The following is a 24,544-nucleotide window of genomic DNA, read 5'->3' as shown; positions in this document are numbered from 1 at the left end:
TGTTACCATGACAATCTTTTAAGTCAGCTGTGAGCTTGATTTTCCCGGAACAGATTGCACAACTTTTGCACTTCTTTTTGCTCACCTCCTCAGCACTTTCTTGAGATTTCCAGCTCTCTGAATTTTAGTCTCAGTACTGAAGACCAACAACCAAAGTAGATTCAGCTCCACTTCTTATCCAAATAGTTGTAAGCTTTATTTATACACATTTTTAAAACAGCCAGCAACTGATTTAAAAGTGGTTGCATCTTCCTTCCTATCTAGGCAGGTCTGGGTTTAAGAAAAGCCAGCGCTGAAATTAATTAGTCCAAGACCAAAATCTTTCTATATTTGGTCATTGTTGCATCTTCCCCTACCCTCCTCTGGCAGACTGAAGTATCAGCGAGTTTTGATTCACTGTCTGAGGGATTACCGAGGCTGAAATGAACATTTTACAGCAACAGATGCTGAAATGGCGTACTACCAAAGATGTGAAGCTCAATTAAAAGGTAAAATCCTTTTAATTTAGCCTTGTCCTTTCTGGGAAGCATCCAGTCCTAAACAGCTTTCATCTCCTTCAACTTTTGATCCTAATGTGAAAACAGCGACCAAACACAGAGACAGGCAGAAACAAAGAACCTGGTTTTCCACACTCTAGGATCAGTTTAATTTTTCTTCTAGATAGCATATTGGCATCCAAGCTCTATTTTGAGTGTTGCTATTTTGGACAACCATAAAGTGCACTGCATATTTTATGGATGTATTTTTGGAGTACAGGAAATTGAAACTTGATTCTATGTAGCCCATCACCATAAACATTTCTACTGCATAAAAGCATCTTTATTCTAAGAAACTCAAAGCAGTTACAGCAAACATTAACAAGCTTGCATCTGTCTTTAAGGGTGGGAAGGAAAAGAGCATGTAGACCGATTTGCCTAAGACAGATTTGTGAACTACCGCATCTCCAAGAATTATCCATTTGACTTGGATCGGGCACACGAACACACTTCTCTCAAATCAAGCAGAGAATGCTAGACAGAATTTGTGCTGCCTCTTCCCACAGCTACAAGAGGGAGGATGATTTTTCATTCTATCAGAAAGCCTGCTATTATAAATAAATAACCCATCATATTTTTTCAAACTAATTCGATTTGGCAGAATCAGTTCATGTCAGATCAATATTTTACATTAATCTAATACAACCACTTCATGACAGACCTGAGAAGAGAACTAAAGCTTGTCATAACAATTGTTTTGACAGGCCATGGACATATTTTGTTCCTTATTTTATTTGTCTTTCAGAATTCCCCCCTTGCACTGTCAAGAAAAAAAAAAAACATTCCTAAATAAGATCAAAAGCCATTAAAAAAAAATGATGCTGGCTAGTCATGCTTGTAGACCACATGAATGTGAATCAATACGATACCTGAAAACTCAGAAAAAAATATCTGAAGTAATGAGAAGAATAGTTGAATCGGGCAAAAAGACTGGGAGCTGTAGGTGAAGCTTTAAGAGGTGGTCAAAAGTCAGCTGAATCCTCCTTATACCAAAATCAGAAGTACAGTCTTCACTGTGGAAACGTCAAACCAGCTCTGAATGTACTAGACAAGTATCCAGGTGTTGACCCTGGAGAGATTCCTTAGGTGTGCAGAAGATATGACCTCTCCTGCCGCAAACTTACAGTTGGAAAAAACCAAAGAAGTCAAGGGAAGAGGATACACAAATGACATTCTTTAGGGCAGAGATGTCACATGATTTCCCAGCCATCTAACCTGCCTTCTCTTTGAGGTCACAGACTCTCAAGGACATAGCCTAACACAATGCAGCCCTGACGCCCCCCCCCGAAATGTTAATATCAATGCTCCTGATATTGAATGTACGGTTCATTTGGGGAAAAAACCAAGTGCCATTCAGCAACGGTCACTTTAGTCTCTGTGCCTGCAGGACAACCACAGCGCAGCACGTATACATCTGCTTTCAGACCTTCCTACAATGCCAATCTTCAGGACATATTTTGTGAACCAAACGTGTTCTCTCCACAAAGACAGAAAAATATAATAAAATGCAAAACTCACGTATTTCCCTGTTCTCTGCTTAATGTTGCTTTGTTGGGTTAAATATCCCTGTGTTTCCAGCTAAGACACAGCATCTTTCCATGACAAGAAATTGCAGGAAACACTAACTATACAGAGCCACTTTTTTTCTTAAAAAGCATCTTGATAAAAAAATACAGTCCATTAACTGGTGTGTGCTATGTACATTAATCTGCAATGTACTGTTTTCTTAATTTCCAAGACTTTACTGTATCCAGAATCCACTTACTACAACCCCCAAATGATTTTGTTCGCTTATGCCCATAGCCAAGTTTCGACATATATTTTGGATTATATGTGTATTGATGTGTAATATATTTTTTTCATTTAATTTACAAATTTGCCAACTGTACGGTTGTATATGTACATCCTGAGTGCCAGAACAGACCATGTCTCTTCGAGTTGGATCAAAATAGAGAGGAAAGATGATCATAACGTTACTTCAAAGAACATTTAAGTGCTATATTTAGATACTGCTATGATGATAGTTCTTCGACTCCGTATTTGCTCTGGGTGAGCAAGTAGGAATTTCAAGCTGGGCATCGTAATGTGGCAGTTACCAAGTAGGACAGTAATTGCAACTGTAATACCCACAAATCTCAGAAAGCTTTATGAAGCTGGATAAACATTATCGCTTTTTCATGGATGAGGTGGAATAAGCAGCAAAGAGTAGTATAGTGACTTGTCCCTGGTCTCAGAGGCAGTGCGAGATGTAGGAACAGACCTTATATCTCTTAATCCTCTGACCGGAGTTTTCTCCCTGTGGTCCAGTTGTGCTGGTGTAAGAGCATCGGGACCACTTCCCATTTGCAGTTGCTCACCCAGTGCAGATGCAGAACATGGGAACTGTATCATCTTACCAGCCTCTAAACATAGCACTTCAATGTTCATTGAAGTGGCCTCACAACCATCTTTCCTCCGATGTGAGCCAGTTAGGACAGAAATGGCTCACTCTGCCAACAGGGATATAAATTCTCTGTTAAGTCCTGTCGTTAACCTTCATGATGGGGAAGTTACTCTCTTGCCTCAGAACACTTAAAAAGCAGTCTGGAGTACTTAATTAATAATTATTCTCCTCTGTCCTACGACCCCAGAACATCCGTCAACTGTAAATCAGGTTTCTTTTAATTAAATTCAATTTTTTTGTTCTTTTGCACTGAATTCTTACTTTTAAAAAAATAATGTACCCTAGCATCACATATTTCAGTCTTCCTGTAAAGCTTCCTTTCAAAAGAATTGGGATCAGGAGGACTGAATATATAGTTATTACTTGAACACATACTGTATTTTCTATCCCAGGTCCTTAAAGTGTTTGAAAAACATTAATCAAAGCAAGCCCCTCAGCATGAAGTCTACATTCAAATCATTTTAAAAATCATAGTCTGCAATATTACATCTGCTCCCAAGTTCCAGTGTTGATGTTTGTGATTTTACAGCCACACTTTCCTATTTCTTTTAAAAATATTTTTCTCTCCCCTGCGGCTGTGTGAAAGGCTCAGGCAAAACAGGGGGAATATAGACTATTTATCCAGGGAAAACAGTGAAACAGACACAACTTATATGGCCTGATTCTTTCCCATCCTTACTTTGGTGTAATACAGCTTTATTTCTATGTGTGATAAAGTTATCGCGTTCACTAACCTCAGTGAAGGAAAAAGAAGTATTGATTGGTGTGGATTATAGGAGATTCAGACCCACTGGCTTATCAGATGTAGATACTCTTTTTTTCTTTCTCTCCCTCCATGCTCCCCCTGCAGCATTTCACTTAATCATCTGAACTGCTGTTTGTAAGAACAGTTCTGGAAGCTGAAATAGTTCAGAAAGACGTTGGATTTTTTTTTTTTTTTTTTTTTTTTTTTTTTTTTTTTTTTTTTTTTTTTTTTTGTATCTCTATACTATTTGGATGTTTTTGAATATCTGGTTCCCTGGTGCACAGACATGACCTGTTTCTACTGAGAACAAGTCTGACCTTTTCTCACGATTATCCACTGCCTGGTGGTACGTATTCACGAGTAAAAATAACTTCTTGCAAGCCCCTGGGCATTAAGGAATATATAGGTTCTGAAAGGGATATGCTATCTCCAGCCCATATACATAGCTCAGCTACCCAATAGCTGCCCATTCCTTTGCTTAAATTTTTTCTGTTTTTCCAGAAATATCATCTTAAAGGTGTGATATCTCTCTGAAAAAAATAGTAAGATACTCTGATGACTGTTCTTAAACACTGGAAAAATTGTGAACTTTATGCATTGAGCAGGGTAACATAACAGAGAAAGAGAATGAGAAAGCAGAATTCGGATTGCATCCACATTTGAACTCACAGTACTAGCTAAAAGTTTGCTGCAGAATCTAACGTATAAAGGTGGATTTTCTTGATGGCTTAAATTAAGGAAATGTCATTACTACAATTTCCCAGAGCTTTTACATTTTGGTTTTTTGTTTTGTTTTTTTTAATAAAAGTCTGATTCCTTGAGTCAAGTTATTTGGTAAGAACATCCGCTTCTGGTCCTTTTAATGGAATAAATATATGAGTAGCTACTGTGTTTATAGACCAACATCCGGAAAGTATAGTACAAGATAAAAATTGTATGGCTTCTTATTGAGGCAAATTAAAAAATAATACACCTTTTCTTAACTTTTCCATCTCACTGCTTAGCTCTAACCCAAATTGTATTTCTGCCACTCTGTCACAGACTTCTTCTGCGGCACAGGCAGCTCTCTTAACTTACACAGGTCTTTTATTTTCATAGCCCACCAAAAGGACGTGGCACTTATCATAGATGTAAGGCCAGAAGTTCAGAAGTGCTAAAGCAACTAGCAGGAAAGGGCTAGTAAAAGTTCAGATAAGTTCTAGCTTCTTACAACCCAGTGGACAAAGTCTGGGGCTTAAAAGATGGACAGCTATTGTATTAACCATTTTAAATCCCAAATAAAAATCCAAGAATACCTAAAGGATGGTCAGCTCAATTCAACCTAGAAAATATAAAGAAGTGGGAGGCATTGCATATAGGTCTGCTGTGCCCTTGAGAGGTATTGACCCCTGTCTCCATGGGGCCACAGTACCACCATGGCATCTTGTCTTATCTGTAAGGAGGATGCTGTCTCAGGGGCCTCAGTGTGTAGCATCACATGAAGATGCCAGGCTGGTGACCGGATGAGAAAGCCATGGACAGCCTCAGCATGTCTATGGTAAGGAAAGATGTTATTTGTGTGCAGGCCATGCTTAGTGCATGCCTACAAAAAGACACCAGCTTTTCTCTGTACTTGCTTTAAGTTCCCAAAGGCGAGAGCAAACACCAAGTTTTCATTTCAGTAGCCTGCTCTGTAGCAACTCTGTGGCTTCACGTGAAAATAAACACAGCAGAAGACATACAAAACCTGCATTGTGCGCGGTATCTGGTAAACAATGTCTTTGGCTCACTAATGCTGCCTGGGCATGGCTTTTGAACTGCTCTGAAAAAAATACCTCTGATATTTCTTGTAACGTCTATAGTAATCCCTTTCCTTGACTAAACAAAGTAAGTACATAGAAAAGTTACAAACTTCATCCAGTAACAGAATGAGCACATGCAAAATTATAAACAGCTGATTTCTGGAAAGGGGCTGATTCTGCTACTAAATATGCAGATGAAGGATCTTCCCAAAGGTTATTTTCCAATAATCAACAATTATGTTCAGTACAAACAAAAATGGTATTGTGGGAAACAGAAGATGGTGGACTGGAAGGTAGGAGCTGAATGATAACTCTGGGCTAAGACTCAGTGAATCCCTAAAACGGAGTTAGGGGATAAAGAAAAAATAAATATGGCATTAAAAATTCTCTTTTTTTTTTTTTTTTTAATGGCTTCTGCTACCCAGAAAGAAACTTTATGGTCGTGTAAGTATGAATAAATGATCCTTTCCTGTGGTTTACGGGAGATGTCTACCAATGGGATTGTTAAAGCCCTGTTGGGCCAGCTAAGACACTGATGCTCTAGTGACCAAGACCTTCACTGGGGGAGTGCACATGTCCAGGAGACACTCTTGTAAACCTGAAATTGTCTTGTTTGGGCCAATGGGAGGCTGTCACCTCCCAGAGGGATGCTCCGTGTGCTGGGTGAGCTTACCTTTGACACAGGCCTGAACCTGCCCGTACCACTCCCCACAGCTGTCACAGAGCAACGTGAACGCCGTCTCCTTGTTGCCCATGATGTACCCCGGGGCGCAAATGTACAGCAGCTCGTCCCCCATTTCAAAGCCAGTGTGGCCATGCAGGATGGTGTGGGGGAAGGATGGTGGGTCCCCACAGGGCTTGTCTGAAAACAAAACAGAAAGGAGACTGTAGAGACCTTGCAACGGGCTTTAAATGTAGTGCTAACGGTGGTGCTAAAGGAGTTACCCCGAGGACAGACTCACACACTTCCATAGAACTCATACATCTCATCTGATTCATGCCCTTATGGTCCTTTGTAACTATTTTCAGCTGAAATTAGGAAGGTATATATTGGGCTATAACTGTGATGTGATAACTCTGATGTTACCGATGTGTAATAGTGATGCATCTAGAAGGGCTTTGTTTCCAACAAGTCAGCCCAGGATGTCAAGCTACAGCTGTTTTTTCTGCCTCTTTCTACAAAGGCTAACAAAGGCTTGGGTAGGTTGGGACTGGAAAGCAAAAGCTTTGACACAGTCATTTTTATTAATTGCAGAAAAGCTTGTGAAATTGTTTGGCACTTTACTGTCTACTACACTGTAGCAAGAGGTCAGAGGCTGAGCAATGACCCAGTCCACGATCGTGGAAAGGCCCAGATGGACATCAGTTATTTTTCAGACTATCTCTAAGCTTCTAGTCTTTCTCAAAATCAGAAGTTTCTTCCCAGATACTCAAATTTCCCCTATTTTAGGTTAGAGACCTCCTAAAATAAATGGTGACTCATGCTTTTCAACTTAACAAAAACTAGGGGTAATGCAGCTCTTCGTGAGACTCTGGAGCTAAATTTATGGGGCTATAAAATCTAACAGGATGTTGTTTGATAATATTTCTGTTGATGGTACTAAGAACCAGGAAGCAAAAATTACCATAAACAATAACAAAACCAATTTCATTGAGTTTTTGGTTGCATTACAGAAGTGCAGAGAGGAGGCAAGCAACTGTCAACATCAGTGTAAACTGAATTTGAACTCTTAACTATTGTTAAAAAGGTGGGTCAAGATCTCCTGGAGAACTTCTAGGCATTGCATTTTCTCTTTTCTCAAAGGTCGTCCTCTCTCAGAAGTGCTCTTGAAGAGGGGTTTGTCATGTCCCCATTTTCTCCAGATTTTTTTACAGTCCTTTTTGGAATAGACATCTCTTGGTTACAGAAAAACAAACCAATCCAAAACAAAACAAAAAACCTATAATGCAAGAACATGACCTTACCAACAAACCCAGTGGACAAAATGTGCAGTGTTGGTAGAAACAAACACTTCCGTACGCTTTCTCAAATCTGGGATTTTTCTCCAGCGGCTCTAGAGTCTTTATTGACTGTAGAACAAAAAACAACTGTTCCACTTGCCAAAGTACCTGAAGATTCAAAACCTGCTTTTGTTCTGACACAGAACAACCAAAAATGAGAGGCTAATGGGTAATAGCTCAGGAGTTCTGCTAATTATCGGGGATAAGGGAAACCTAGGGCCAGGTCTGTGTTCTAGTATTGAACTCTCCTGTTGAAACAGTTTGCCTTGGTACAAAAACCTAATTACTTAGCTGGCTAAGCAAAGATTACATTCCTTGGAAAGCCTTGTGTTTGGATGCTGAAAAAGTGACCCCTAAGACTATTCTCCTAAACATGCAGAAGGAGAAACATCTTCACAGAGTACCCTTGCTACTTTGCTAGAATCTACTTTTAGGACAGCATCAGCACAAGCTCTTAGAAACAACATTTCCACTGACACCAGTTCATGTCCAGGGTTTTCAATGGGTAAGAGTTTTGACAGCAAAGCTTTTTTCAATCTACTTTCTGCAAAAGCTCAGGCTTTCCTGCTTTTGCCCCAGGGACATTCTGCAATATCCTTGAGAGTCCTGGCTGCAGCTTTTCCCATCATGTACCCATTTCTGACCCAGGTATAGGTAAATACATGTTTATTTAGAAACATGATGTGTAAATGAACATCCTACGGCAAACATCCATGCTCTCCATGAACATCCATGAATGTTCTTTTGGATCAGGGTTTTAGAAATCGTTTGATAGACCTGGCTAACCGCTTCTCAAACGAGTATTCTGAAAAACATCTGCCGCTAATTTATGGGACGTGCTACTGAAGTCAAAGCTTTGAAGTCTATTCTCCATACTGTACACGTACATATATACTGTCTAACACCTTCAGAAGTCTGTGGGAGTTATGCACACACACACTCACAGAAAAAACAAGCTCTTGAGGCTACACAAAGCTCAGTTTATGTACAGTCTTCTGGAGGCTTGGCATCCGAGGAAGTGAGGAACAGTTAGCAGCTAATGCCTTTCCTGTGAACTGGTCGGATGAATAGAGATTGATGTGGATGAAAGGAATAAAAAAATATTTTATTGCCTCATAGGAAGGCTGCAGACCCCTGCATTTAATGTACTTTATTTACATGGCTACTTCCATCACTACAAATGGGAGCTGTGTATCTGCTCTGAGGGAAGTATTTATCCCAAGACTGTATGGGACAATTATATGTCACAGGGTATTCTTACCTATGAAGCCTTGCTTCTTAATCCTGTGGCCAGAGGAAGCAGAAAAGTAACACTTACATTAGTTAAATACATTTACCTTACGGTAAACATGCTCAAAAAGCATGTTATAACCGTCCAGGAAAGAAGGAAGCTGAAGGGAGCTTTACTGTAAAATTTGGCAACAGATGTAGTAAGAGGGAATTATGAGATCCTGAAAGAGAGATCTCGTTGATGTGTGAATGGAAAGAAAAGCAGAGATTTTAAAGATGTTAATGGATGAACACTGTATGGGAAACTTTTGGCTCTCTCATATGAGACTTCGTAAAGTCTTGCCTTTAGTGCAGAGCATATTGAGTGACAGCATGGACAAGCATAACTGAAAGCTGATACCCTGCAAGGACATACTCAAGTTCCTACATCCATTTTGCTGCTGTCCTCTTCTGTGTAAGATGTACAGGAATTTTCCAGGTTGCAGCATCTTAACGGCTCCTCGTCCTGCTGCAGTCTCAGTTGCTATGACAATTCCTGCTCAGCCTTTTGCCAAACCTGTTCTTTCTGGTACATGTACAGAAGTGACACTGTCACAGCAGCTCATGAAATGGAGCCACTTCTGGTGACAGGCTTCAAGTTTTTGTCTGCAGCCTTTGTACCAGGAGCTGGCAAAGCATGGGCAGCCCATGGTCAGTGCTAGCATTCAGGCCATTTTCTTGCTGGAAGAGAGAAGGCAGATCTGGGCCACAAAGCGTGACAGAGAGTATGTTGGCAGCAGCTTGTCATGTAGAAGAACAGTACTGCTCTTTGTTAAGGCAACCACAGGGGTTGCCTGGAGCAGTGACACTGGTAGATGAGGACTGGGCTCCTCCAGTGCTGAGCTCTACATCTGGAGCACTGCTTTTCCCCTCATCTATCCTCCCACAAACCAGCATATTTTCTTAGTGCTTGTTAAATAATGAGCGCGATGCATGCTTCCCAGTAGAAGACCCTGATGTGCTTGATACTCGGGCCCCATACAGCAGATTCCATGTTCTGCCTGCTTGTGTGCAAGATCACATCTCAAATGTGGGAACCTGGAATCCAGTTCTGGACATTGTGACCCTTCCTGAGTTTGCCATGTATTGACCGTGACGTCAAACACCCACCAGGACTCTATACATTGATAGCTGGCCTCCAATAAGCAAGCATGGATTGCGGTACACAGTGAGACAGCACAGCATAGATATAAGACAACGTTGAAGTACACAGAAGATCCTCATGCCAGAAGTAATTTGGCACAAACTGTCTCCTGGAGTAAAAATCACCACCACAGTCAACAAAGAACTCAATATACATGGGTAGAAATCAGGATAGAGTCAGCATCTGACAAATGAATGGGAATAAGTGGCACAGCAAAGATACAAGTTCTGAGCATAGATATGTTATGGCTAGTGATGACTGGTGACAGACCTCTCAGAGACTCAGTAACTACTTTTAACAAGGGACTGAAGACACCTGTTGTTAATTGAGTTAGCATGTTCAGTCGTGATTGGCTTTTAGCAGTTATGGCCCCTCTGCAGAGTAACTTTAACTCCAAACCATGCGTGGAAAGGAGTTTGTCACACGTGATCTCTGGCAAAGAGTTGACACAAGTCACTTTAAGAACACAGCACCCCTCCTCCCCAGTCCAGATTCCTCCAGAAGCATCTTCTTGATGAAAGCTACAAGCATCCCATCAGTTTGTAAAGATTTTTTTTGAGATGTCTTGATAAAATACTGTCTACAGAAAGGACAGCCTAAGATCAATGCAAAAAAAAAAAGTGAACATACAAAAAAGATGCAGCCTTCAGCTTCCCTGCCACCCAGCAGAACTGGGAATCTACCAAAATCTGATTATCTACAATTGCTACTTTAGCTTTTTACCATGCTCTGAAGGCTGACATGAAACATCCTCTTTGACGTAAAACGTCCCCTGTTACAGCCGCCCAATTCAGCAGAGTTTTTCCAGAGACACCACTGGAATTTATAGGATGTCATCTCGTCATTAAGAAATTGTAAAACACAACTCTTAACACTCAGCCCTATGAAAGATGAGTGTGGATGTTTGTTTTTCTTCTTGATTGCAGAGACACTAAAGTATATGGAATTTTTCTTTTTGAATAAAAATACTGAGTACAAATAGAGTACAAAGAACCAAAACTCGCTCATAGTCAAGGTAAGTGCTGCTTAAGCGCTACCAGTGTTAGGATGACAATACCTCTTTCATCAGATAGGGCTTGTAAGAACTTATTAGTTTAAATTACACCACCAGGTAGCTAGAAACTCACTGTCAGCTATACAGTGAAGCTTTGGAAAAGAAAGCTGTAGCAATGAAAAAGTGAAAAACTTCATATCCACAGCAAGGCATAACAAATACAAAGAAATGGTTCAAATGTTACATAAAGCAAATTGCAGTTTGATTGCTGTTGTAAAGTGCATTTAATATATTTGCTGTAAAGAACACACTAATTTCTTTTTTTCTTACTGCTGAAAAAGGCAAACTGAAATATGTACATAAGCCACCAAGCTTTGATGGGTATCTGGAGCCAGCAGTCATGTTTAACGAAGTTTGATTTGCATTTATGCTGTATGCTACTACAAGTTGGTGCCTGTTTAGTTTTTCTATGGTGGCAGCAAATCAAAGCCTTACGGAATAGAGATCTTACTTGTTGCCTGTAAATATCAGCGGGTCACCAAAAGAAAGAACCAGTAAAACTTGGGAGCTATTAACAAAGAGATCTTTCCTTTGTTGCATTTAAAAAAAAAATACAAGAAAGAGAACCAGAGGATTATATACGTATGAAATTGAATGGTACGCAGTCCTACAAAAAAAGAAGACTGGCAGGAAAAAATTCAGCTTTATGTTTTTCTTGCTTTATCTCTTTTATACTTTGAAGCATTTTCTTATGAGCTTTGATAGAGAATAAATACACGCTCTGCGCAGAGTTGGGCCAGGCCTGACTTTCGTGTGATACTCCATTCTCATAATAGGCAGCGTCTAATATATTTTGGGGTAATTTTTGGCACCTGGGGCTAAGAGAGAAACTTTCTGCTCTCAATAGATTGTGAGCTGGTGAAGAGTTGCCTTCCTGACTCTAATGGCTGCATAAAACATTTGTTTATGAGAAACTTAGAAGACACATTTCTCTGTACTGTGACATCTTTCCCTGTCAAACATAACTCTTAGTACCAAAGACTGCTGTGATTCTTCTGTGTGTACAGAACAAAAACCATTTCAGAAGCACACAAAAAAAAAGTATCTCTCTCTTCAGGATATCTATTTGTAAAAGCCTGATGCTGTAAGCACACCCAGGGCTCTTGCTAGCACCTGACGACAGCCGCGGCTGTTGAGGCATGCTGAGGTGTATGCTTAAGCAATTTGACTGAACTCATTCACGTGCTAAATGTTAACTTAGTAAAGATTAATTATAAATCAAAGCCTAAGAAGGGAATTTTGTGGTGGGTTGTACTAGAAGTTTCATGGTGGTTTGAGATGCCCTTTGCACAACCCTAAGAACTGACAATAGAGTTGTGTGGAGTTACTATCATCAAGTTACCGTGTGAAGAAGAGAAGGCTGATGTGACTGTTCCCTCTGTCCATCCTCAACCTATCAGTCTGTCTGAGCCTTGGGCTGATCTCAGCCATGCCTGACAAAGAGGGAAAACTGCTAAGCACCTGCTCATTTTGGTAAGATGAGTTTAATAGAGGAAAGAGTCAAAGCCAGGCATCTTTTCCGTTGGGATGGGCACAGGTAGGACTCAACTGTTCTCCATTCCCGCAAGCGGTACTGGCCAGCCGATCGGCACTGCATATGGGCAGACAAACTAGCATACAGATATCTCTCAGGCAGCCACAGCCCCCTGCCCAGCCATCTATGCCGGGACCTGGTAAGGAGCTGAGAGTGCCCTGAAGGCAGTAAGGTGATGGGTAGAGGGTGACATATATATTCAGTATATTTCTTATACTGGAAAAAGAACCAGATGAATTTCATATGGGACTGCAGATTATTGGTTGGATGGATATGGAAGAAATGAGTGGGCTTGTGGTTACTGTGTATGGGGAAGAAACCTGGGATTTACCACTTTTGGCAGGACAGAACTACTTGCTTTTTGTACTTGATTTCAGTACACAGGTCTTAATACTAATGTATTACTCTCTTAGAATTGAAATTGTATTGATTTAAAGCAATGTCCACTTTTCTGAAAAAAGAAAAAATACTCGTGAGGTTTCAAGTAAGAAACAATTCATTAATCATAACTTAGATGTGCAATTATTAGTCACATGTACAAAACAGCAGAACAGATATGCTATATCTGAGGCTGTGGTGCGGGGTTTGCTGTTTTTCCTTCTTACTGGATATTTACTTCCCAAAACTGCAAGTGGCATCTCTGAGATGTAGGATGTTCTTTCCTCAGTCATCTGCTTTCTGTTGGCTTGTGTGTTACCGTGTGTTAGAGTTGCATGTTAAGGCTATTCCCTTTCTGGACTTTGCTCTTTTCATACCAACTACAGACTAGTCTCTTGCCACACAACTTCATTCAAGCCTTTCTATTCAAACATCGACCCTCATCCAAAAGAAGAGGGGACCTTACTGTCATCCAGAAATGTTTCTGTGTGTAAGTACTATTTTGTGAGTGTACTGGCACAATCATCCCATTCTGTCAGAAGGGAATTCCCTGCCTTGTACAAAGCAAGATGTTCATAAATTGCCACCTCTTCGCAAATCATCTGATTTTTCCCCTAAGTTTTAACCACGCAGCTTCCGAGTCTTATGTAGTATTCCTTTCCAACAAGCATTGTCAGACTATGTTCTTATTTTCACCAGCACCCCATTACCGTGAGCCGCAACCAAATGCCAAAGGTAAACACAGTTCCTTCCCAAAGATCCGATATCTACGTGTAAGCTCAGACGCAACAGGTGGAGACAGACAGGGGAGTACAAGGGCACAATGGAACAATAGTGGCCAGAGCAATGATTTCAGCATCCCACAGCTGTCCCACCCACTGCAAGATTTTCTCGAGGGGGGGGATGAGGACAAAAGAGAGATTTGAAGGAAGACAATGAGAGAGTTTTGCAGATGTTTACAGGGAGCGGCTCCTATATGTGAGGAGCAGCATGGAAGAAAGCACAACGGTGCTTGTGTAACAACATTAGCAACGGGGTGATGGAGCTGGCATCGCTCATAGCAGCACGGAGCCTGGAGTTGATATCATGAGTGTTATTTGAGAGGATGGTCAGTCAAACTCTGCAATTTTGAATGACCGGGTGCACATCAAATATGCATCACCTCTGCCACATTTCACTTCAACCATATTTTCACTCCCACTGCTGCCACTGACTCGTTATCAAAATGCCCCCCCTGTATTGTGAACTTATTGTTTCTCAGTAAATGCCATCTACTTGCCCCTGCTTTCCTTGGAAGTGAGATGTGAAACTTTACTGCAGACATCAACAAACTGTTTCAGGGGTTCCCAAACTTCTTCACCCAATCCTGCCTATCAATAACAATTTATTGTTTGCCTTCAGACTCCATCTTTGCTTGTGTGTTCCAGAATTTGAATAACAAAAAGTTTAAGCATCAACTTAAATTGGAAATAATTTGGTTTTCAGAATCAGCAATGATATATCAGAGTCTCTAGTGAGCTGGTCTACATTTGTTAACAAAAAAACACCAAAATGAAAATAAAATGGAGGCAATGAAGTTATCTGCACACAAATGTAGATAAATATGCAACAGCATGGTGTTTTGCAGTTGGAAGCCAGCTTTCTGAGTTACATTCAGTTACAGTGCTTAGTATGGGAGATGCTTCACGCATCTCAGTTATATTGGTGCCAGATATATTCTTTTCCATAAAGTATGTTCTGTGAACACCAAAATGGGTTCTTATAGATCAGTAGTGCTGTTTGAACTTGCTAAACTGCAGCAAAGACAAAACATAACGCAATTTATTTCCTGCAACCAATGTCTTTGCAGCAGTGGATTCACTTAGTGGGCTATTACTATAAAGATTTATTCCTTAACATTCCCTCTTTGCCTCTCAGCAGTAGAAAAATTGAAGGCAAAACTTTTAATGTTGCAAGACAGCGATGACTGTGCATTATTTCAATAGTACATCAGTGCTGACCTTCATCCTTTACACAAAAAGCATCATATTGGTCATTCACAAAGGGATCGGTTTCAATTTTAACATCAATGGCTTTCACGCTCTGCTGTTTGCTGCCCGTCTTTCTGCATATAATTGTCCTAAAATAAAGAAGAAGAAGAAAAAAATAATCAGAAATCTTCTGGAGTTGTACATGCAGGTGAAATTTGGAGATCTTTTATCACACTGGTCAGGCTTTAGCCTCCGCTTAACTGTTGGCACATAAGGCATTAGTGTGGGAAGATCTATGAAAATAGCAAGGGACAGTTAGAAGCAATTAAAAAAAAATTGCTGTAGATCAGTTCAAGGCATAGGAAGCAATAAGGAATGTTTATCTTATATTCTGTAATGATTCTAAACATCAGACCAAGTCCCATAGTATTTAAGGCCCCATTCTGTTCTCACATTCCAGCAATACAGATCTCCACCAATGGCACCTGGATAAAAATGAATAGAAAACTCACGATTTGGTCTGAAATTATTAGTGTTTTACATTAAAAGACCATTAAGGTTGCATATTTAACTGCTCAAAAGCTAACACAAGTAAACTCAGAAAATTCATCTTGAGTTCTGGAAGAAAAACTGCTATCTTTTTTTTAACAGTAGCCCCACACCTTTGAATAAACGCAATTTCTTCTGGTTTGGTACCTAATCCATCCTGTTGCCCTTCATAGGCTTGAACAAAGGTAATAAATCTGTATTTGGTTTTACAACTCTGTAGATGCGGAACATGAAGGAAGAGATTACTAATTATCTCTTCTCTCAGCTGTACTGGCTGCTTAAAACTAATAAATAGAAGAGAGTTTGTTGTAGAAAACACTGGTTTTACTGTTACGCTGAAAGTTATAAAGGCTGGGAAAGCGAATTCAGCCCAAATTTTTGCAGCTGGATATTAATAGTCTGGGTTTTATTTTTTGTGGACAGCAAGTTTGTAGAAGTGTTGCACGGTCAGCTATTCTAGTGAAAGCAAGACAAAAATGCTTTCCACAGAGGAATCCTTCCAGTGGAGGAAATTTATCATTTTGTATCGTTCAATGGTTGAACTAATTTTGCCGTTAGTCCCACACTCAATTTGAGGAATAAAATGAATACTCACTCACTGCCCATTCACTGAGGGTGGAAAAGATCCAGTGGAAACCCAGTATTTGATTATGCACTTCAATACTCTGTAACAATCGATTTACACAAGTGGGCTGAATTATGATTGTACAGACCGTCTTCTTTCTGGAATATGTTAGCTTTTGAACAGTTAAATATGCAACTTTAATGTTCTTTTAATGTAAACAAACAAAAGCAACATGAAACAAGCCATATGGTGGTGGTCACGCATACGTAGCAGAATGCTCTGGAAAACGACATGATGTCATCCCCTACTGAAAGCCTCCATACGATTTCAAATCAAATATGTTTCTTTTGTAAGGAAAACACCCCTTGATTTTTTTGGGGGATCACTTGAAGGACAGTATTGTCCATACAAGTTTAAAATTAAGTTCTTTTAAAATTTAATGCATTTAAAGTCCGAGTCATCTAAATCAGTAATTAGGCATCCAGACAAAAGTGACTTGATCTGCCAATGTGAGTTCAGGTGACTGGGAGAATGAGGGCATCAATTAGAAAATTTTTGTATGTATTCACATTTTGTTCCACTAGGTCTTACAAGGCCTAAGTGAATGAAACAGTTATGCCTCCCTCCAAAAAGTGACTTACCAACGTTAACCTTTCCAACGATTACTCACTTAGGTACCCGGATCAGTTCTGCCTTGCAACACTGAGTAGACAGTTACTGACTTGTCTTTTAAAATTTGCACCTTTTGTCTATAATTGCATACTTAAGACTTCAGACTGTCTTAAAAAAAAACAACGGTTTTGAAGATTGTTTCCATCATAAAATTCTGGTCTCTGAAAATCAGGCCACATTCCTTTCAAAGCTCAATCAAGGAATAAAATTCCTGATACTTGGAAGCTGCTTTTGAAAATCCTATCTTGAATTTGCTGATTTCTAATTCCAATTTCTAGCCAATGTATTTTGCTTCTGCCCAAAGTACTGTAATTTCTTTATCATTTCTTCAGAAGGCTAAAAAGTTACCTGTGGACAACGCATCCATGGTATACTCAGGTCATCTCCAAACCAGGATACCTGGCTCACATGTCAGATTCTGTACTTGAAGAGCAAGTTTTTCTTACACTTTTTTCAAGTACCGTACAATGAACAAGTTTGTAGTTGATAGAATATATTGATTAGTTAATTAATTTTAAGAGCATTTCTTAGCTGCTATCCAATGAGACCAAACTTACAAAGGTATATCTTGCATATAGTTTTAAGATTATACATAAATAAAAACTTTAATGATGTTAAAATTTTTAAAATGTGTTTCTCATTAAACTTTTTTCCTACATGAGGTTTAGAAATTGTTCTTCCTATTTCTTTTTTTCCTACAACAGACTAGACCCTGGTTAATCTTCTACTTAGGACTTTAATTGGATTTTTGCCATGCTAAAATTAATCTGATCAAAATTACAAACATTCTAATGTAATTCTTCTGAGGCTGAAGAAATCATATCTTGTACGCATACAAAAAAATAGAAGGAATAGTTAAAAAAAATCTATTTAATCTCTCCCATTCCTCCTCTTCTGTCAGTAGTTTCCTACCATGAGATCAATCCTGCAAGCTTTAAACATCTTCCATAAGCTGCTATTACCGCTGCTGAAAGGAGCATGAAGAGTGCTCAGCATTTCTTGGTAGTGGGTCTAACAATCAGTCCTGCAACACCTTTGGCATAGAAACAGTCTCTTTGCAGTCAGTGGGACTTCAGGTATGACTGAAAATATAGAATAATAGTGTCTTTTCTCTGAGTTCTTGAGGGTGGGTATATGTTTCCTTAAATCCTAAAATGCTAGTTTTTCATCTGTAATTATAGATTCAATACATAGGTATGCTTTTGTCTCAGTTCTAATAGGTATGTTTTGATGCTTTTAACTGTGTTACATTTTTCATTTGAGGACCCAAAAATGGCTATCAGTTCACAATTCAACACATTTTAAAATTTATTCAGCAGCAGCATTACCATGCTGAAATAAGTAACAAAAATTTGTACATTTTTCCTGCTCTTTCCAGCACCCTGCAGAGAGGCTGTGGAAATGTGTCGCTTAGTTTGTTTCTTTACTATTTTAAGTTGTTGCACTGGGGCATACATCATGGTTAAGAGAATGCCACAAACTTTATACTTTTTTTAAGCATACATCCACCTACCCAGCTGTTTAGCAGAATGTAGTCATGCAGGGAATTTTAATTCTATTTATTGCTACTTTCATGTAATAATTGAACTTAAGCAGACTTGCCCATTACTCACAGAATCATAGAATGGTTTGTGTTGGAAGGGACCTTTAAAGGTCATCTAGTCCAACTCCCCTGCAGTGAGTAGGGACATCTTTAACTAAATCAGGTTGCTCAGAGCCCCATCCAACCTGACTGTAAATGTTTCCAGGGATGGGGCATCTACCACCTCTCTGAGCAACCTCTTCCAGTATTTCACCACTCTCAGTGCAAAAAATTCCTTCCTTATATCCAGTCTGAATCTACTCTCTTTCAGGTTAAAACCATTACCCCTTGTCCTACCTAAAAAGTGCCCTGCTAAAAAGTTTGTACCCAGCTTTCTTGTAAGCCCCCTTTAAGTACTGAAAGGCTGCAATTTGGTCTCCCCGGAGCCTTCTCTTCTCCAGGCTGAACAGCCCCAGCTCTCTCAGCCTTTCCTCACAGGAGAGGTGTTCCAGCCCTCTGATCATTTTTGTGGCCTCCTCTGGACCCGCTCAGACAGGTCCATGTCTTTCCTGTGCTGAGGGCTCCAGAGCTGATCTTAGCATACATTGTAATCTGATGCTTAGAGCAGTGTGATGCACAATTTTGTACCTTGTATAAAAGAAAGAGATGCAATTTTGTTTTTCCTTCTATGGAGATCTCTTATGAAAGTGGACATGCTCAGAAGAAACATACTGAGTTCAGACTGCAGATCATTCATAATAATCTTCTGTATTTAATACACATCTACTTGAAACATCCATGTGTCCCTGAAAATTACTTACAGGGCCATGAACTCACAATCACAGCATAAAAATCAATCACACATACTATTGCTATAGATCATGGAAGTACCATATATTATCAGTAAGGTAAAAATATAGTTGGGAAAGGAGGCATTTTAGTGGTGTTGGCAACTGCCACCTCTCTCTGATGGAAAGTGGGTGGGTGCCTGGTGGTATCTCCTTTGGTTCCTTGACAAGTCAAACCAAAAACTACTGAGAATCTTCTCAGTCCACTGCTACCCATCCCAGAAGGACAACTTGCTTCATGATGCCTCTTCTCCTCTCAGGTGAGAAAACAAGAAACTACAGAGACTCTGCATTATTTTGAACCTCAACTTAATTCCTGCTGTATGACATGACTCATCCAACTAAGAACAATTAACAGTCCTTCCTCTGTACCTACCCCGAAAAAAAGATCAGAATTTGGCCAAGATGATCATTGTTTTCCTGTGTCATGACTCAGATATCACATTTATCATGAGCACACATAAGGAGAAAATTTAATATATAGCACAATAGAGTATGAACCCAATTTCTTTGAAGCCCTCCACTTACTCTTGTGCTAGCTGTATTTTTTCTAATCTATTATGTAACCAATGAGTAATTGGTATATTTTGCACTTCTCCTGACTCCTCTGTTCAAAGAAGGAAATGGCAGAAAAGCTGGCCTGAATAGTATTTATTTCACAATATGCCACTATGTAATATATATTATTAAATATATCATAATTATATACTCGAGCCATAGTAATGATACTTAATTTTATATATGCATTCTAATAAAGCAATATATAATAAACACATAATATTTATGTATAAATTATAAATTTCTGTTTGTACTAGTATCCACTGGTATCCACTTCTACTTTCTAAGATAATTACACAGTAATTCTGTAATACCTGAACATTTTTCAGTAAACCCAAGTTAAAACATATGGAGTTAACAGCTGAGTTTATATGATATAGTGTGATCCATCAACACAGAAACTAGTAGGTGGGACTGCGATCTTTTGTAGTCACTACTTTATCTGCCAATTGATTGTAAGTTTTGTAGTCTTAGTCAATAAATTCACTGAACTGAGTCAGAATGGTCTTATGACATTTATTCATAGGGGTATGAACTTGCACATGAATATATTCAACATCATCAACAATGTGTTAGCTGAGGCACTGTGAAAGTCTGGCTCATAACATAACATAATATAACTATAACAAACCTTCTCCTAATTAGAAAGTTTAAAACTTCATCACTTTTCTTTGTCAAGATAAATCTTTAACATCCTGTGCTAATTTTTTTCATGGGTCAGCTGTACCACTTGTGTTTCAGTAACTAGGTGACAGAAAAAAAAATCAGTAGTCTGGAAGCCAGACTGGAGGATTTTTATTCTTAGTCTTTCCCTTCTGTAGTTTGGGAAACTGCAAATTATAAAGCTGGCTCTGATGAGGAATAAAATATAAATGACATGTTCATGATTACCGAAGGGAAGAAAATTTCCCTGAAAAGTCATGAAAGGGAGCACAGGTGGGCTTTGGAAAGTCCATTGACTGGGAACTATAGAGGCTAATTTTAGCTGGATGTGGCCCAAAGAAAGCAGCTGCTAAGTGTGACATGAAGACATTCCAACAGCAATACTGCCACTGGAAATGTCAAAAGGAGGTCTTACCAAGGCAGAACCAATACCCTTTAGATTCTTAAAAATATACACCAAAATGTAGCCTTTTGTGCTTAAAATTGTACATATGACTACTGAAATAGTAAGGCCTCTGTTCATTAAATAAATACAGCCCATTCATGCAGATTTTCATACTGTAGCCTAGTATGAAAGATTTTATATAGCCATTTTACTATAATACCGCTATGTACATATAATTAGAGCATTCTTAGCACATGTAGAAGAGAATCGTGTTGCCTCCTGGCCTAGACTAGTTGGGTGCTCAAAGACATGTCAAGTGTCACTAGAAAGTTGGTTTTACCCAATTTCATTTCATGGGCTGCAGTTTAATTCATGACTTTCATAACAGATGTTATTGATTAGTTACAAAAGGGTTTAAAAAACATACAAAAAGTTTTGCTGAATGCTATTAATTTACAAAGAAGCTCAATTCTCAGACAAAAGGCTTTCAGATAGGACAAAATATGACAAACATTCTTAAAAAAGGACAAAATATGTGAAGCTCTTTTGAATATTAGAAAATCATTAAAACTAACTGGCAAGTTAACATCCTGGTATTAGTCACCCTTGTGCATTTGCTAAGAGAAAGCACATCACCTTTCTGTCTTCATTTTGCAAGGCTAAACAAACTGATCACCTTTAATCACTTCTGCTAAGAGAGGTGCTTTCTTAGACCGATCCTAGTCTGAGTTTGTCCCTTCTGAGCCTGGACGCCAAGAATTACATTGCACTGTTTTAGGTGGTGTCTCACCAGTGCCTCATTTGAGCCCTTCAGTACTGCCCTCTCTCTCCTGGAAGAGCTGCAGGATGTCTTTTAGGAGGACTGCATTTCCTTTTTTCACAAATTTTATGTGAGTTATTTTATTTTACAACAGGCCAACTGCCATCCTGTGTTGTGTGACTACACCCAGCTCTTTCTGCTGCTCTGTCTTTTCCAGCTGAACTGCTAGCTTAAGGCAGAAATTCCTATTAGTCTTCACGTAACTCTGCTACATTGCAGCCCATTTCTGTTACTCCATCTCTGAAGTCAGGGTTACCTTCCTGTTCAATATTGTGATTTTCCTTGGTCTTCACAATGAGTTCTAACCTTCTGGCATACCTGTAGCTCTTGTGCCAAACATTGCTAAAGTTTTGCCAGAGCCCTCCCAGTAAAAACACAATCTGAAAGTGCGAGTCCCAGCTAAGTAAATGGCTACTCTGAGGACTGTCGTGCTACAGTTTAGCAGATGGTGTTTTGGGTGCCTGTCCTAGAAAACAAATCAAAAATGTATTTTCTTTTATATGATGCTTTTCCAGAAAAAGTACATTCTTCAATTATTGGGCTGTTTTACAAGAACTGTGGCTGTCGTACTTTGCCCATGCTGTCTTCCCAGGTTGTGCAAAGAAAAGATTCATATCTCCCTCAAAGCTGATGCAAAGTGGCTCATATCCACATTACTCAGTGATATGAGGAAGAACTTCTTCACTCTGAGGGTGACGGAGCACTGGAACAGGCTGCCCAGAGAGGTTGTGGAGTCTCCTTCTCCGGAGATATTCAAGACCTGCCTGGACAAGGTCCTGTGCAGCCTGCTGTAGGAGACCCTGCTTTGGCAGGGGGGTTGGACTGGATGACCCACAGAGGTCTCCCTTCCAACCCCTAACATTCTGTGATTCTGTGATATCATTCCTTGGAGTAAATTATCCATGTCCATAGATTAAATTCAAGTCTCTTGACTTAGCCTAATGTAGAAATCCCTATTCTGAAACATGATTACTTTGGTTTTTCTTTGTATGAGACTATCTGAGATGATTGACAAGAAACAATGAGAAGACAAAATAATCTTCTAGCAGAGCATGATACCAGCTGTGAGCTGTGCGACTAGTGTTTGTGACGTGAAGACATTTCAGAGTGCAAGGTCTCCTCAAACAGTTTCATAAGCAATTTTAGCATTTTGAATTGGACCATCTCCTGTCAGCTATGTCTGGATTTTTCTCTTGAAGGGCATTAATTGACCTACCTCATACACATGTCTGGGAGCAAATTCATATGCATTATCACCAGGCAGCAGAGCACAGCCTTGAAATAAAACAGAGAGCTTGCCAAACTGACATATCATTTGGACTGCTTCTCTGCAAATAAGCACGTGGGCCTGTTATAGCCTGTACACCTGGACAGAGTTCATGGGGCCCACAGGTCCAAGAATTCACACACACAGAGGAGAGGATTGGCAAGGGTTAGCGACTGACCCTTCTTCTGTTCCTTGGATGTTGCTTTTATTTTCTCCCAAGAAATGTGCTGTTATTACACTACTGCCAGGTGCTGGGCAAGTCCCATGCAGTAGGCAGAAAAAGAAGTAGTCAGTCTTGTGAAATGTCATTTCTAAGTCTTATTATTTCCCACTGGTGTCATCTGCAGTGAGGGCCCTGTTGTGTTCGAGACTATAGCAGCATTCAATAGGAGTCAGTGCAAAACCCGAAGAGCTAACAAAAGGAAGGAAAAATAGAAATGAAGTAATTTTCCTAGCAGCAAATATCTGGTCTGTGGTCAGCCAAGAAAAGAACTCCAGTCATCTGACTCCCACAGCAGGGCTTATTCTAGCTGACTGTGCTTGCTCACTCAAGAGTTAGCCCCTCTGAGAGAAACCCTCCAGGGACTGGGGTAGGAACCAGCCCAGGGCAATTTCATGCAAAGGAACAGGTTAACACCCTGAAGGAGCTCCATTGTAGAATAGAGAGTCTATGCAGAGCTTCAAAGCCCTTACAGAAGTAATACATGGCTTCATTCTTCTGAGAACAAATAAGGAACAGGATATGGAATAGGACAGCTTCAGCTTTTCAGTCCTAGAAAAGTGATGGAAATGAGTAAATTTGCTATGAATATTATAATACAAGCTGCTGAGTATGTTTACTATTTCTAAAACCAGTATCTGCTTTCCAATATTCTGTGCACAATTAGCAGGGCTGATCCCAAGAAAAATTGTGTCATGTTCATTTTCCAATTTAAAAAAAAACCCAGAAATTAAAATAGGACCCTACAGGACACGCTGCCTAGTGCTGGGAGACTTGACACAGGGTTTTCCAATATGACATTTGAATTCAAAAGATAGCAGTGAGAGCCCTTCAAAGAACTCTGCCACCTTTTTTCATTTATATTCTGGCATATGGTTTGCTGGTTTTACTGAGTCACTTGTCTGACATGCAAATAAGTCATAACAGTGTCTTTTTGGTATAAATAGCTATTAGGGTTTGTCTGACAAATGAGACCTGCCTAACAACATTTCATTTCCTGAAATGTAACAATGTGTAATGCTTTGTAAGTTACACATTTCAGGACTGACTTGCAAATTATTTGCTTCAGGGCTGCTGGAAGATGTTAAACCTTATCCTCTTACCCCTATCTGTCAGTGGGTTTTCTCAAAAAGTTTTCAAGCCCTTGGACCTGCCAGCAACAGCCCTGAACTCAGAACCGGTTTGGTCAGAGCAATCAAAAGTGGAAGACAATAACATCCCCTTATGTCCATGAAAGAGGTTCTGTTTGAGGCTGCTCAAACCACAACACTACCAAGTTTATCTTCTTTTTGGATTTGCTGGCAGGGAACTATTTGTTTAAGCAATTTCCGCCCTATATCAGTTGAAGCGAATCATATTTGTCAAGACCTGCTGCTTGGGGTAGCCGGGTTTGCAGGGACTGCAGTGGCTCAGAGAATGCAAGGTGAGCATCTCCACCAATACATTGGTGTCTTCTTCCGCCAGCATCACTCTCTGCAGAACAACGTCTTTTAACACCCTGACTAGTAGCTGGCTGTCTACCCTGTTCACTTCTGACTTAAAATAGACAAGAGATGAACACCTCTGTCAGCACAGCTGAGGAGGCAACAGTCACTGCAGTGGGTCAGTGAAAAGTAGGTT

At 39.7% G+C, this 24,544-nt stretch overlaps 1 protein-coding gene across 1 annotated transcript in view; it reads right to left on the bottom strand.

Moving 5' to 3' along the window:
• The window catches only part of SUSD5 (sushi domain containing 5), a 41,647-nt gene that overhangs the window by 4,617 nt on the left and 12,486 nt on the right, over positions 1-24,544 (bottom strand). Inside the window, exons 3-4 of the mRNA XM_009933664.2 lie at positions 14,886-15,004; positions 6,179-6,367 (exon numbers count right to left, since the gene is read on the bottom strand). Coding sequence (XP_009931966.2) covers positions 6,179-6,367; positions 14,886-15,004 — 308 coding nt within the window. The remainder of the gene's footprint in view (positions 1-6,178; positions 6,368-14,885; positions 15,005-24,544) is intronic.

Source organism: Opisthocomus hoazin, chromosome 4 (assembly GCF_030867145.1).
Source record: "Opisthocomus hoazin isolate bOpiHoa1 chromosome 4, bOpiHoa1.hap1, whole genome shotgun sequence".
NCBI classification, from domain to species: Eukaryota; Metazoa; Chordata; class Aves; order Opisthocomiformes; family Opisthocomidae; genus Opisthocomus; species Opisthocomus hoazin.
The sequence above is the reverse complement of the archived record's forward strand: the minus strand, read 5'-3'. Positions and strand labels throughout refer to the sequence as shown.